Source organism: Nannobrachium achirus (assembly GCF_963921795.1).
Source record: "Nannobrachium achirus genome assembly, chromosome: 2".
Lineage (NCBI taxonomy): Eukaryota > Metazoa > Chordata > Actinopteri > Myctophiformes > Myctophidae > Nannobrachium > Nannobrachium achirus.
In genome coordinates, this window is record NC_137811.1 from 65,067,144 (window position 1) to 65,082,121 (window position 14,978).

The 14,978-nt window shown below is 40.1% G+C and overlaps 2 protein-coding genes across 2 annotated transcripts in view; one reads left to right on the forward strand and one right to left on the reverse strand.

The window, feature by feature from the left end:
- Nucleotides 1–14,978, forward strand: part of chn2 (chimerin 2) — a gene marked incomplete at its 3' end in the record, with an annotated part of 100,971 nt that overhangs the window by 38,588 nt on the left and 47,405 nt on the right. The gene's annotated exons all lie outside the window — the stretch shown is intronic.
- LOC308308252 (cold-inducible RNA-binding protein A-like) lies at nucleotides 6,927–8,696 on the reverse strand (the record flags this gene model as incomplete). Its single annotated transcript, XM_080753630.1, has 4 exons — nucleotides 6,927–6,988; nucleotides 7,099–7,207; nucleotides 7,537–7,643; nucleotides 8,597–8,696. The coding sequence occupies 4 exons, from the start codon at nucleotides 8,694–8,696 to the stop codon at nucleotides 6,927–6,929; spliced, it is 378 nt and encodes a 125-aa protein (XP_080609756.1).

Genomic DNA, 14,978 nt, shown 5'->3' on the forward strand with positions numbered 1-14,978 from the left:
TTTGGAGCAAATGCAACTCTCCAGAAATTCACATTACTAACATTCCAAAAGCATCTGGGTTAACATTTTTATGCATTTGCATTTGCCCTTCAACAGTGCGTGTGCTCATGGTAACAAGGCCTCGTTTCACATTTGTCGATTTCCCACAGCACGGTAAAAAAACAATTGCCATCCACAGTGAGATTGCAGGGCTTGTGTGTGTGTGTGTGTGTGTGTGTGTGTGTGGGAGGTGGATTGCCTCCCTTGTCTGGTGGACAGGCAGAGGTACATTATCCCCCCTCACCACCCCTCCTTCCACCCCCGCCGCCAGCGGTGCGTATTCACTTCATCTGCTGCGCTTCACTGCGTCCTCTGAAAGGTAATGATGACTGAGGGGACCGGGGACTTGTCCTGCCTGCCGTCACGTAATCAGACAGACAGCAGCAGTTTCTCTTGGCTGAGACGAACCGCATACAGTAGCCTTTTGTTTTTCTAACACACTGCCGCTGAACGATAGCCTGTCAATGATTAACTCACTGTCTGGCGAGGAATGCGTATCTAGAGAGGCTTGTTTTCTGACTGGGGAGAGCGGGGAGGCAAGACTTACCTCTCCACTAGATGGCAATCCAACAAAGCTGCTGTCGTCTTTCCCCATGTCTCCTGACAGATGCAGGGACTTTGACTTATCTAGTCTTTTAACCCAGTCGATCTCGACCTGTGGGTCAGGACCCCCAGGGGGGTCCTCAAATTATTTTGGGGGGTCCCCAGATGATTAACTTAATGTGCAACATTGTTTTCTCACTCAACAGTAAACAAACCAACATAGATAGATAGTTAGATAGATAGATAGATAGATAGATAGATAGATACCTTTATTATCCCAAGGGGGAAATTCAGTAACATATAGTGGGCATATGTATTCTAAAGTGACAATTAAGGACTTTTTAATACCTCTAAAATGACAAATTAAACAAATTGTCAAAGATTAGAGATTAGAGATTATTGTGAAAATAGCTGATCTACATGCTCACAACGCCTCGCAACGCGAGGATGTAGATCAGCTATTTTCACAATAGAACCGTGATATACAAAATGTAATGCATCAATTCTTAGTGCTAGAAAGGATATATCTTGTGTGCGACAAAGAATGAATTGGGGGGGTGGGGGGGTCCCCAGTTAAAATATTATTTTGGAGGTCGCGGCCTGAAAAGGTTGAGAACCACTGTTAAATGGTAAATGGTGCATTTATATAGCGCTTTTAATCCAAAGCGCTTTACATAGATTGTGCATTACATTCACCCATTCACACACACATTCATACACCGGTGGCGGAGGAAACCATGCAAGGCACCAACCTACTCACCGGGAGCAATTAGGGGTTCAGAGTCTTGCCCAGGGACCCTTCGACATTAACTCAGGGGGAGCCCGGATTCGAACTGGGAACCCTTCGGGATTTATACCCTTCGTGCTCTAATACCAGTTTCTCTACCCCTGAGCTATGCCGCCCCATGTTTTAACCTATAAGTATAAGTATTTTCAAATATTGTGAGAAATGTTCAAAGAACCCCGCTCCCCCAAGTAAATAGCTGAACTACATGCACACTCTGTAGATAGCCCCTTTTCAATGTTTTTGCCTAGATTGACCTGCACTAAATAGGGAAGTCAGGGTTAATGTGGTTCGTTATATGAAACACCAGTGTTTTTCTTAGAACATGACTTTCATAGGTTTTTTACCCTTTGCGTGTCTTTTACCTTGAAGATCAAATCAATTACTTGAGCAGGGGAATATGTCTTCATAGGCTGGCTGATAGTTTGTCAGCCTGACAGCCGGTGAACGGCAGGGATATGACAGACCTGTCAGCAGGCAGTGTTATTAACATGTTGCACTATGGAGCAGGGAAATGTGTCAGCAGCAGCTGCAGTACTGCAGCAATTTGTAAACGTTAAGGCTAATTCATTCTTTGTTGCACACAAGATATATCCTTTCTACAAGCGTTGCTTGAAAAGAAAAATTACATATTGACACATTCTGAACTGAACAAAATACGTTTCAGTTGAAAAGAGGCGACAGAATGCACCCAAAAGTTTGGATGGCCAAATTCCAAGCAAAATGCAAACCAATAGAGAACAGAGATGATAATAAATGGATGAGAGAGGGGGGATGGTATAGGTGTGAAACAAGCTCGCGGTTGGAATCATCATCACATTTAAATAACTAGATTACCCAGTGTGGTACTTGTTACTTCAGTACTAATAATGTTAGATATTACATTCAATGGGTTATTAATAAATGGGCACTGCCGCACTGAACTACTCAGGAACGATTCTAGTCGGGAACGATCCAAGTTGTGAATGCATGCCCCCCTGTTTATGACTGCATACCCGTTGTACTTGTAGTCAGAGTACCCGTGGTACCCATTGTCAGAGTACCCAGTGGGTTACCCAGCTACCCCGTCAGGGTGGGGGGGGGTCCCCAGTTAAAATATGATTATTTTTGGGGCCTACTTCTGTGCAACGTGCTAAACACACAATCGATCCACTTCCTTGTATTGTCGAATAATAACGACAACCAGAGCTACTCAGTGAGTGCTGGGAAAAAGCTCCCCTTTGGCGAGTAAACATTTTACAGCAGCAGTGCGGCGGCTGTCTAGATGTCTGGACTGTCAGTTCACTCTGTAGCTTAATAAACCTCCTCCTATACTTCAGCTCCCCACTTTAATACAGCAGGAGCTGAGAGGCTGTCGGCTCAAAGTGATTGCAGGCTTCACGCAGTGTTGGTAGTTGACGAAACACCTGCCTTCTCTGTCAATATAAACAGAGTGCTGCGCTACAGATAAGGCCGTGTACTGCATAAGCACAGATCTAATCACAACCACCACCTGTGTCATCCCGTCCCTTTTAACCTCCACTCTCATGTCTCCCTTCACATTTGAGATCTAATAACACTGTATAGAGATCTAATAAGAAAATGCCTTAAAATTATGTTTTAGCAGCATTTGCTGGGGCCAGGGAGGGGGCATGGCATGCCTCTGCTTTTAATATCCCCCCTCTGGTCTTTTATAACTGGTGGGGATATGTTTTATTCCTGTCAAAGGTCAGACTGAATTAAATGGATGCATTTCCTGTTGGGAAATATTGTAGACTGTCTGATATGCCCTGCATTTTCTTCACAATTTAATACAATGAATTACCTTATGTATGTTAAGGCCATTAACACTATCGTCTCTATTTTGGGGAAAATTGCCATAATCTTAGCACAGCACAATTGCCAAAATCATAGCATAGTATCTACAGTACTGACTTGCAGTCACAACGCAATTACATGTCACAATATGAGCTTGTAGATTGACTATTTGTTTTACAAAGAAGTATATATGGCTGAAGTGCTTAAGAACATGACCACCTCTGTGTTTCTTTTAAAAAATTGAACCTTGGGTACAGTACGAATGAATGCAAGAGGTACTGAAGGCCTGGTCCCATTGCCCTAAGCAGAGTTGTACTTTTATCGGTTCATGTTGACAAACTACACCACACCCATTAGTACGAGAGAATGATGTCCTCGCCATATAGTCAACACTCCCATGCATTCGCCTCATGTGTTGTTGATACTTCGTAATTGCCATGAGTGCATAGGGTTTAGTACTGTAGGCAGAATTCTCCCACGAGGCGTGAGGGATTTGCTTTAATCTATCTGGCCACCTTGCGCATGTACTTTTCTTTGCACGCACGCACAAAAAGGAAACATTCACATACAGGCACATGTGCGCGCACACACACACACACACACACACACACACACACCCCATCCATTGTACATGTCAGTGTCACTACAGTGGCGTATAATCACTCGCCACACAGGTTTTGATCACAGCAAAGCTTCTCATGCCATGTCACAATGTTTATAGTTCACCATTTCCACGTCCCTTCTCTCCCCACATAATTCCTGTTCTGTAAAGAATTCTTGCCATCTATTTAACTGCATGCTTTTCATTTCAATAGCGCCACAACCAGGGGTCATCGCCATGTTGGCTTGTGGACATGTCAAAATTCAATTGAGCAAAAGTAGTCAAAATTAATGGAAATGATCAGAAACAGATGGCCCTGAATGACCATTACAGGTATGAAACTCTTACAAATGGGGGGTCCATGTGTACACTCAAGTTAATGGGGGGAGGGTCCTTGCAAATAAACGAGAACCACTAGTGGACTCATTGTGCCATAGTAGTTGTATAAATCAGTGTCACATATTCAGAAGAAAACCTGGATACTTTAGTCACATAAGATTGGTGTTAACTGAAATCTAAAATTTGCCACGTGTACATACATTGGCCCCTGCTACACAGTAATGAACAGCTGGATGGTACGAGTTCCAAATTGGCTGGACCAGGGCAGGAATTTCAGGGAGTCCATGAAGGCCATGGCCGTCGTTGCCCCTCAGTTTGGCCTTGTGCCCCTCAAACCAATGGCATGAAGTGAGGCTACAGTGGCCTTACTCCAGCTGACTGTACCCTTATGGCCTTATCTCTATAAACTTATTTGCCTTTTTTTATATTTTGGAAAACATTTTAAAATACTTCAAATGGCCGATCTACATCGGCAGGGGTCATGAACATGTCCGTACACAGACAAACGTGGACTTGTCCATGTCCGTGGCACATTTAGTATTTTGGTTATCATGTGTACATAATCTATCCTAAATATTCAATAATAATAAAGCATTTGTTTTAATTATTTTGGGGACTGGTAAAGTGTCAGGATGATTAATGTCTTGTTGGCTACATGATTGTATCAGGTGAGGATGCAAGACAAGACCCAGAGAGAAGTAATGTTTGCTAATACTTGTTCCACTGGTGTACCTTACATCACACCACTTACGCACCGTCTTTCTCATCAACATACAGTATACGTGTTCACTGTGTGAATTGACACAGGATTGACCCTGGCAGCATATCAATTTTACTGGACTGTTACGTGTTTATTAAGCTACTATCTTTCAACCACGAGACAAGAGATCAGTAGAATGAGTTTGGCAAAAGACAAAATAAAATATTTTGTTGATGGGACAATGAATTGCAAAAACGATGCCGTGATAGTGAAGAAAGGGAACTTGGAAAGACTGACAAACCACAAATCTTACATGTGTACCATACATGGAACTGGATGGAGCTGTCAAGTATTTGTCTCATCAGCAAGATGGTGAAGAGAACTTGCGGACAAACCACACACCATTTGACGAGACATTTCCAGCAGACAGAGAACTGAGAAAAAGAAATAAACTAGGAACTGAAATTTCAACCATTTTGCCAAATATGATACAGTATGTTCTTTTGTAAAATTGGACAGTTATTTTCTATGTCCGTGACAAAAAAGAAAATATTGATCAAAATGTCCATCACAAGCTGACATGACCCCTGTAAATCGGCATGTTGTGAGATCAGCCATTTGAAATATTAAAAATGTTTTTTCAAAATAGAAAAAGTTAGTGATATTAAACTAAACTTTAATGATATTGAAAACCTTAGTGATATTAAACTAAACTTTAATGATATTGAAAACCTTAGCGATATTGAACTAAACTAAACTGATATATACATTTAAGACCTCAACTTTAAACCAATGCAGTAAGTTTAAGTTTTCAAATTCAATTAAATTCAGTTAATTTCAATGGACTAAATCTTGTTTTATTTGATGGCCTTCCTGCCCTAGCATTTGGCCTTTGTGCCATCAAAAAAAAAATTAACACCAAAGGCCAAGTGACCTTGCCCCTAAAAAGACGAAATTCTAGGCCTGGGCTGGACTGAGGTGAACAGACCCAAAATGAGGAGTCAGATTACAGGATAAGTCACTTTCAAAACATGGTCATTTAAAGTTTCTTGTCTTTCGAGGACCCCAGACCAATCAAGTAAATGAATAAATGTGATCAGACACTCCTATAAACACATGTACCTGGGCTTCAGACTCCTTTTAAACCATGATACATTTAAACACCATCCTTGGTTCTGGTGACTGATATTGTCCTGCCAATATGTAGCAGGGCTGTGTTGTCAATACCAGAACTTTAAAACAAGTTGTCAATACCAGAACCTTTTAACAAGTAAATACCAGTATGCTCTGCAAAGCATTGGAAACTCGGCAAAGGTTAAGAAAGTTACCAGTACATTAGAGTTACAAAGAAGGATTACACACAGAGAGCTAAAGAAAACAGGCATTTATTTACAAAATAATGCAAAGTAGGCAAGAAACATTCAGTCAATTGGACCTGAGGCTGTAAAGACTAGTGCACATTAAACATTAAAGATACATTAAAGATGGTTGCAACATAACAAACTCTGGGCAACAGTAACAATACTTCCTTCTTGAGGGGCAGCCAGCAAAAAAGTGCAACATTAACATTAGAAAAGTCTTCAGCCTAGGGGGATGATCTTGAATTCAGGGAGTTGGTTTGCAGCTGAGGACAAGAAAAAAAAAGGGGGGGGGCACACAGGTAAAGACAGATTAGTTCAAGTTCAATAGTTTTACATACCAAAATATACAGATAATTATTTTTGTAAATAAATCATTTTATAGTATTATTTGGGTTGAGACTGCAAATTGTATGAGGATCTGCACATTTCTAAAGTGACAATTTAAAATTAAACATTGGCCAAATATTAGGCAGCGTTGCGAGCATGTAGATCTGCCATTTTCACAATAGAACCGGGTTACACAAAATGTAGTGCTCGCAGGGTGGGGGGTCCCCAGTAATATTAAGTAGTGTCGTGGCCTTAAAAGGTGAGAACCACTGACTTAACAGAAACACTGTACAGTACTTACCAGTTCCATCCTTCCCTGTAGGATCCTCCCGAACGGTCCCTTAACTGTAAAGACACAAGCATTAAAATTAGAGGGATGAAGCAGTGTCCACATGAGCTCAATTCACTCGTTAGTCTTAATAAAACATTTCCTTACTAATTATCCCTGCCTCCTCCACCTCCACCGTATCCTCCACCACCTCCGTATCCGCCACCACCTACACAAACACAAGAGGGGGAGAAAATACATTCAACATGCCATCGATCAAACACAAAATGTGCCAAAGATGGGGAAACTAAGCCTAATTAAAATAAAATACACGTCTACCTCTTCCGCCGCCGCCATATCCTCCTCCACCTCCGGAACGACCACCTCCTCCACCTCCGGAGCGTCCATTCCCAGCGTCATCAACACGGATTGTCCTGCCATCCAGATTCTGAAATGATAACAGCAATTGTTTGTCAGCTGTGATGTACTCTGCAGTACCGCGTTGCGCCACCTTGCAGTGGTTCTCAAAACTTGGGCTTCAGTACCCCTTTTCCTGAATCAAAGAACCCCCTTTATCGACAAAAACTATTTTATTAGAAAATACTGACATCAAATCCTGTTTTAATGTCAATGTTAAATAAAAGTATCCTATTCAGAAACAGTTGCTAGTCAATTCTTAGTAATTTGGTTTAAAGCTTTACAGAGCAGCATTTTCACATGTCAATTTTTATCAATAGCTACCAGAAAGCCTTGTGTGAAAATATTTCATCAACTCACCTTTCCATTCATTGCTTCCATTGCCACCTTTGCATCTTCTACTCGGTCGTACTGCACAAAGCCGAATCCACGGGACCTGCCTGTATCCCTGTCCTTGACGACATCAGCTGTTGACAAAAAATACATATGGAAGTTAAATCATGTGAATTAACTTGTGGTCACTCATATGGATGAATGGTTTAACTTTGGCAGTGGCGTTAAGTTACAAAAGTACATTTACTTTAGGTACTGTATCAGCACTTCATTTCCAATACTTTTAGTTCACTACATCCTGGATCCAAATATTGTAGGCCTACTTTTACTTCAATGCATTTATTTTAATTTCTTTTTTAACTTAGTAGATTTTGATTACAAAACCCTACAGCCCTATACCCACTTCAGCCATTTGAAAATAGCCGATCTACAAGCTCACAATGCATGGAGCATTGCAAGCTTGTAGATCTGCCTCCACTGGCCATGCTGAGGACCAACACAGGTGTTCTGATTGGCATTAGAACAAAATGTTCTAGGCCAATCAGACAAATTGAAACACCTGTGTCGTTCCTCCACGTGGCCATGCTGGACCACGTTTCAGTGGTGTAATGTAACTAAGTACATTTACTCAAGTACAGTACTCTGCCATTTTCAAAAAGATTTACACATTTTGATAACTTAAAAATGTAGACATTCTGCACATGAGTACCCTACTTTTACAATGAGTACCCTACTTTCACAATGAGTAACCTACTTTTACATTTTGATACAGATACTTTTGTACTTTTACTCATGTACTTTTACTCAAGTAAAATTATGAGTAGGTTTCATATAGGCTACATTGCAGTATCAATACTTTTACTCAAAGAATGTAAGTTTTTCCACCACTGCTACGTTTGAAACGCATGAATACGTTTGAAAACTTGAAATGGGACATTCAGTATAGAGTATTTTAACTTGTACATTTTGGTGCCAATACTTTTATACTTTTACTCCAGTAAAAGTTGAATTACGGACTAATACATTAATGCGGTAGGCCTATAATTGATACTTTTATAAGCAGTGCGTACTTTTTTCCACCACTAACCTTTGGCAATGTTTCCATATTTGGCGAAGGCTTCGTGCAGAGAGTCATCGGTTGTGTCGAAGCTCAGGCCTCCGATGAACAGCTTACCCTCGTCCGACATGTTGTCTAAAAAAAGAACAAAAGAACGGTTACATTTATGAATCAACACCTTAATGTGGTGGTAAATGTATGGAGAATGTCTGAAAGACGGCAAACTTACTGGAAAACGTGGACTGACTCGACTGAACTGAACAGTGCAACAGCAAACCGACTGATGAGAGTGCGACTGCAAACTGACAGTGACGAGGGAGAATGAACCAGCTAAGCAATTTAATATCAGGTGCGGGGAGACTTCAGCAGCTGTGGGGAATTTGGCCAAATCAAGCCAGAATCAGAATGAATGGTGTTGCCATGGCAATCAATTGGCTCGCAGTGGGCGTGGTTTACTGGTGCCACTAAAAATATAATTATGTCCCGTTCCTTTCCTCATAGACTTTCACGAAAATATTTAAAACAATTATGTTAAGCTATAGAACCAAGCTATAGGCCTGTGACTCTGGGTCCAGAAAATTGAGATAGGCCTACCCCTACCGGAGGTAGAACCAGACACAACATAGTTTTTCCTCATCTCTAAGCCCTCCCATACATGAAATGGATTCTTGTATAAAAATATTTTTTTGCAAAAGTGGTGAAATTGATATATAAAGTTAAAAACCCAAACTAAAAATAAGGCCTGTCTGTCCCTGCCCTGTCCGTCTGGGGGTTGAGACATATAAACTCCTGTAGATTCACAATGGAAGCTCTGAGAGGTTTAAAACTTGCCATACTTGAAGCCAGGACATCCCACTACATCCTAGAACAGACCAAATGTCAATATTGATATTGTCAATTGAAATGGAAGATATAGTAATTTGAACACATACCACAATAGGCGGAAATGTAAATCTATGTAGAACACTTTCTTTACTTTCTAGTGACTCTGACATGGATTGCCATATCAACACATGATGGCTTGTTGGAAAGGTGTGGCTCTACTGAATTCAACAATACAAATTGTTTAAAGGTAGCTTGTATATACTCATGGAGTTATATCACTAAATGTATATGATGTCCCAAATGAGGGGTAAATGAAATTGTCCATATATAATGTACAATATCACACTGATTAGTTTTATTTTCAATTCACTTATCAAGGGTGGAAAATGTTTACAAATTACCTTGAGTAGAAGTTCGAGGAAATGTATCAAATGTCCCAAAGTTGATAAAATTTGACATTTTATGCAACAATAGTGCAGGGAGAAATGGAGTTCTACAGTACTACAGTACTATTTAGCAAACCTGGCTGAAGGAAACCAAGCTCCATCCATTTGATGCTCAAGATTATCTTCATTAAAGCAAGTCATTCAATTCTGAAGAGTTTATATCATTTAACTTATTTGGTTAGAGTCGAGTTATACTGCAGCATTTGTTTCCTTCTGTTCTATCTGAATATTATTGCCTACGTGGGCTTTTTCATAAACTGTAAAAAAGTAAATCATTGCAAATATTTTGGAATGCGAAAAGACCAAATCTGTTGAAAAGCTGAAGGGTGACCTAGCTAATAAAGTTTAATTTGACCAGAATGAAGTGTGATCTACACACATTCCAAATCGTATCACTTTTTTTTTTCATTTGGAAAAAGGAAAGAAACTAGATCCATAATGTCAGAAAGCCCATAGCAGAAGGCCTTCAGATGATGAAAATACAAACAGTAAGATGCCCTAAGGGCGAGAAGTGACCTCACCCTTAAGGGCAAGGTCCTACATATGGGTGCGTGCACATGGGCGCATGTACATGGCTGCTTTGGCATGTATACCCTTCTGCTGAGCTGGTCAAGTCATCACTGTGATGTCAGTACAAGTCAGCTATATCCATGGAGTCCGTATTGTCAGATGTAGAGGTATTGACCAGCTCCATATATGGAGATCTAGTTGATGATCCAGTCGTCTCCATATGGATATCCAGAGTTTGATGAGGTCAGTGTCGTGATCTTCTTACTGTATAAGGAGATCCAGGTGTTGGGTCTTGATTTGCAAATTAATTCTGTCTTGGCCATATATGGAGTGTCCATATACTGTCATTGCCATATCTGGCATTGCCAGATATGGGCATTCCCAGATATGCGCTTAATATTGATGACATCAGGGACATGGATCTTCATATATGGGCATAAAAGGGACAAGGATGGAATTAATTTGCAAGTGTGACTCGTGTCCAATGGGCATTCCCAGATATGGGCTTAATATTGATGGGCATATAAGGGATTCTATTGTATGGGTATTCCCAGATATCTGGCATCATCTGGGAATCAGATGTAGAGGTCAGCTCCATACATGGAGATCTAAGTGATGATCCAGTCGTCTCCATGTATGGCTATTGGCTATCCAGAGTTTGATGAGGTCAGTGTCGATATGGAGATCCAGGTGATGATAGTCAGCAGTCTTGATTTGCAAATGAATTATGTCTTGGCCATATGGAGCATCCATAAATTATGGACATTGCCAAATATGGGCTTAATATTGATGACATCAGGGATCTCCATATACTGTATGGTTGCCAGAACAGGCTGTCTTGGTCATTGAGTCAACAATGTGATGTCAAAACAACGGCAGAACAGTATCTATGGCAAAGCTTCTAGGTTCATTGAAGTCATTGACAAAACCTTTTTTCTCTAAAGAAATTGAAGTGAATTGAAACTAAGGGATATAATGACATACAGAAGACACTGGTCCATGCCTGTTCTCAATATATCTGCAGAATATCAGAAAGATCTTGACTTGCCTGTCAATTTATGTAAAGCACCTTGGATAAAGGTGCCATACAAATCTCTTCTGTCTTTTCTTGGAGATGTGCAGATTCTTTCATTGCATATCCCAAGTGCACACTTTGGACTTTCTGTGTCATCTATACTATAATTTTGCAAATGTCTGTCTGTCTGTCTGTCTGTCTGTCTGTCCCAGCGTTTCTCCTCGGTGGCTGGAGCAATTGATCTGAAATCGCATCACCATCAGCATATGAACACACCTGACATAACTGTGATGGCCGTTTGTCACTTTCACAAATCGTATGCTGTATATTAGCATTTTTATGCTGTATCTACTATCTATTCTGCATCTAGCATGAGGCACATCTATTCTGCATCTAGCTTGAGGCAAAATGTTTAACCAGCTCTGTGTGTGTGTGTGTGTGTGTGTGTGTGTGTGTGTGCAGGCAGGCGGGTGTGTGTGCAGGCGGGTGGGCGGGCGGGCTGGGGGGGGGGGGGGGAACAGTATCTCTGTAGCCATTAAACGAAACGGGTTTCTTACATTGATGCTCCTACATCATGCAAGCACCAGTTAAAGTTACTTTCCATCCCTCATATACTGTGTGCACAGTGCACATCCCATAACCCACACACTGCACATCATTTTGGAGCTCATATCTTTGAACGGGTAAGGGCTAGTTCTACAAATTGTAATGCTGTATGAGCTTTTCCAGGACTTTATTTAATGTGTTGGAATTTCCTCAGACCTCAGTGTCTTCAGTATGTCACCATAACTCTGAGTTTATTGTCATCACTTTAATTTATATAGAGAATTATCTTTGCCAACATTCTCTTACCTATACCAGTCATAATGGCTGTCAATGTTCTGGTATTGTACTGGCCTTCCCACAAATGAAGCTATCTTCTGTATGTTAAACAATGTTGTATAAACCCTACCCTAACCAGCCTTGTGACTGGTGAATGTACAGTATACTCTCTCTATCAGCATTTGCAAATTGTTTCTCACTATTGTTGTTCTTAGTGGAATAGTTTTCTCAATGGTACATGAACCATTATAAGATACACTCAATTTTGAAAGAAAGTACATCATCTGTATATGGAGACAGGGTTTTGTGAACATCATCATCTCTCTGTTGAACAACATTAAGTATATGCATTGAAGGCCTTCTGCAGTCTGCTTTTTAGAAATACATGCTCTATGTACAGTAACCATTATTGATAGCGCTTGAGGCTCTGTTCCATCCTGGTTAAACAGAGTCAGGGTACTGCTAATGTCAAGCCAAGTTAAGTCAAGTCAAGTCAATTTTATTTCTAGAGCACATTTAAAAAACACAAGGGTCGACCAAAGTGCTGCAAAATACAATGTCAATGTAGGCCATTGGAAAGGCTCTATTACACTAATGAAAATGTAATCTAGGTCATTCTTTGATTTGGCTAGGAACTTATTTTTTCACTTTCCAAAATATTTGCAATGATTGACCTGTTTATGAAGAAGCCCATTTAGGCAATAAGATACAGAGAGAATATGTGCAGCTTCAAATGGATGGAGCTTGGTTTCCCTCAGCCAGGTTTGCTAAATAATTGTTAGTATTTCTACTGTAGGCCTACACGTTTCTCTGCCCTATAGTTGAAGTTGCATACAATTTAACATTTTATCAATTTGGGGCATTTCATACATTTCAGGGACTTCTACTCAAAGTAATTTGTTAAAAAATGTCAACCCTTGATAAGTGAATTGAAAATAAAATTAATCAGTGTGACATTGTACTTTGTATTAGGACAGTTTTGTTTACCACTCATTTGGGACACCATAACCTCTTATTATAACTCTATGGATATAACTCCATGAGTATACAAGCTACGTTTACACAATTGGTACTGTTGAATTCAGTAGAGCCACACCTTTCCAACTAGCCATCGTGTGTGTTGATATGGCAATCCATGTCAGAGTGTTCTACATAGATTTACATTTCCGCCTATTGTAGTTGTGTGTTAAAATGCATATATATCTCCCATTTCAATTCAGATATTGACATTTGGTCTTTTCTAGGATGTAGAGGGATGTCCTGGCTTCACGTATGGCAAGTTTTAAACCTCTCGGAGCTTCCATTGTGAATCTACAGGAGTTTATATGCCTCAACCCCCAGACGGACAGGCCTTATTTTTAGTTTGGGGTGTTTAACTTTAATATATCAATTTCACCACTTTTGCAAAAAAATATTTTTATACAAGAATCCATTTCATGTATGGGTGGCCTTAGAGATGAGGAAAAACTATCTTGTGTTTGGTTCTACCTCCGGTAGGGGTATCTCGAAAACTAAAGCACTTTGACAATTTGTCACAGGCCTACTAGCCATCCAGGATGTCAGTGAATCATGACCATGAAACCTTTGTTTCTGTGAAAAGAAAATATAAAAAATTGCTAAAGAAAGGGTATTTATTAAATGTAGAATATCAAATAATTAAATATTAAAATGTGTTTTTATATAGGATCAAAGGTGTCATGGTCATGATTCAGAGATCCTGGATGGCTTGGTTCTAGGCTTAAAGTAGTTCACCCCCAAAATGACTTTTTTTCTATTGATTAGTCATGCCATGGAGAGTAGAGTTCAATAATATGTTTTGGTTTTTGTCACATTCCTAAGACAAAAATTTGATTCGAGTAAATTTATCCCCATTGATTCCGGATGGTGACCCGTTTCGAAACGGGTCACCATCCGGAATGAATGGGGGTACATTTATTGTTATCACATTTGTCTTTTATTGTTATCACATTTGTCTTAGGAATGCGACAAAAAACAAAAATAATTATTGAACTCTAGTCTCCATGGCATGACTAATCAATAGAAAAAAAGTCATTTTGGGGGTAAACTACTCCTTTTTAACATAATTAATTGTTAGTCTATGGGTGAAGTTTCACTGTGACGCTAGTCTATGACAAATCCTGGTAGGCCTGCATGGTCAGGACTCACAAAATACTTTAAGATAGAGCCCCCCACAAATGCATATTAAATTGAGGGGGGGGGGGGGGTCCTTGACATGAAAACCACAACATTTGGAAGCATGACCAAATAAGCACTGGTGGAAAGTCTGGATTTTAAATCAAGACTTTAAGTCAAAATCTGGATTTTAAAATGTACTCGAGTAAAAAGTGTGAAAGTGTCGGCATCAAAATGTACTAAAAGTAAAAGTACTAAATGTTTGAAAATAGCAGATCTAGAAGCTAACACAACACATCCACCTTTTTTTTTTTTTTTTTTTTTTTAATTCTAATTTTTATCCCACAATTTTGTAACCATTTTCCCCCCAGTGCCAATTGCCTAAGCTGTAGTCCTGATTTCTGGGGAGGTGGTATAGAAACCAGGACTACTGCATGTTTTTGTGAGGGTATCTACCCTAGGAGACACAGGGAGAACATGCAAACTCCACACAGAAAGGCCCTTTCACCAACCCCACCTAGGGTGTGGGTGGTGCTGATGAAAAACCTTTGAGAACCACTGTAGGCCTACTAGAGGACTCATAGTAAATCAGTGTCATAAGAAAACCTGGCAACTGACATGCTCTGCAAAGCATTGGAAACTCTGCAAAGGTTAAGAAAGT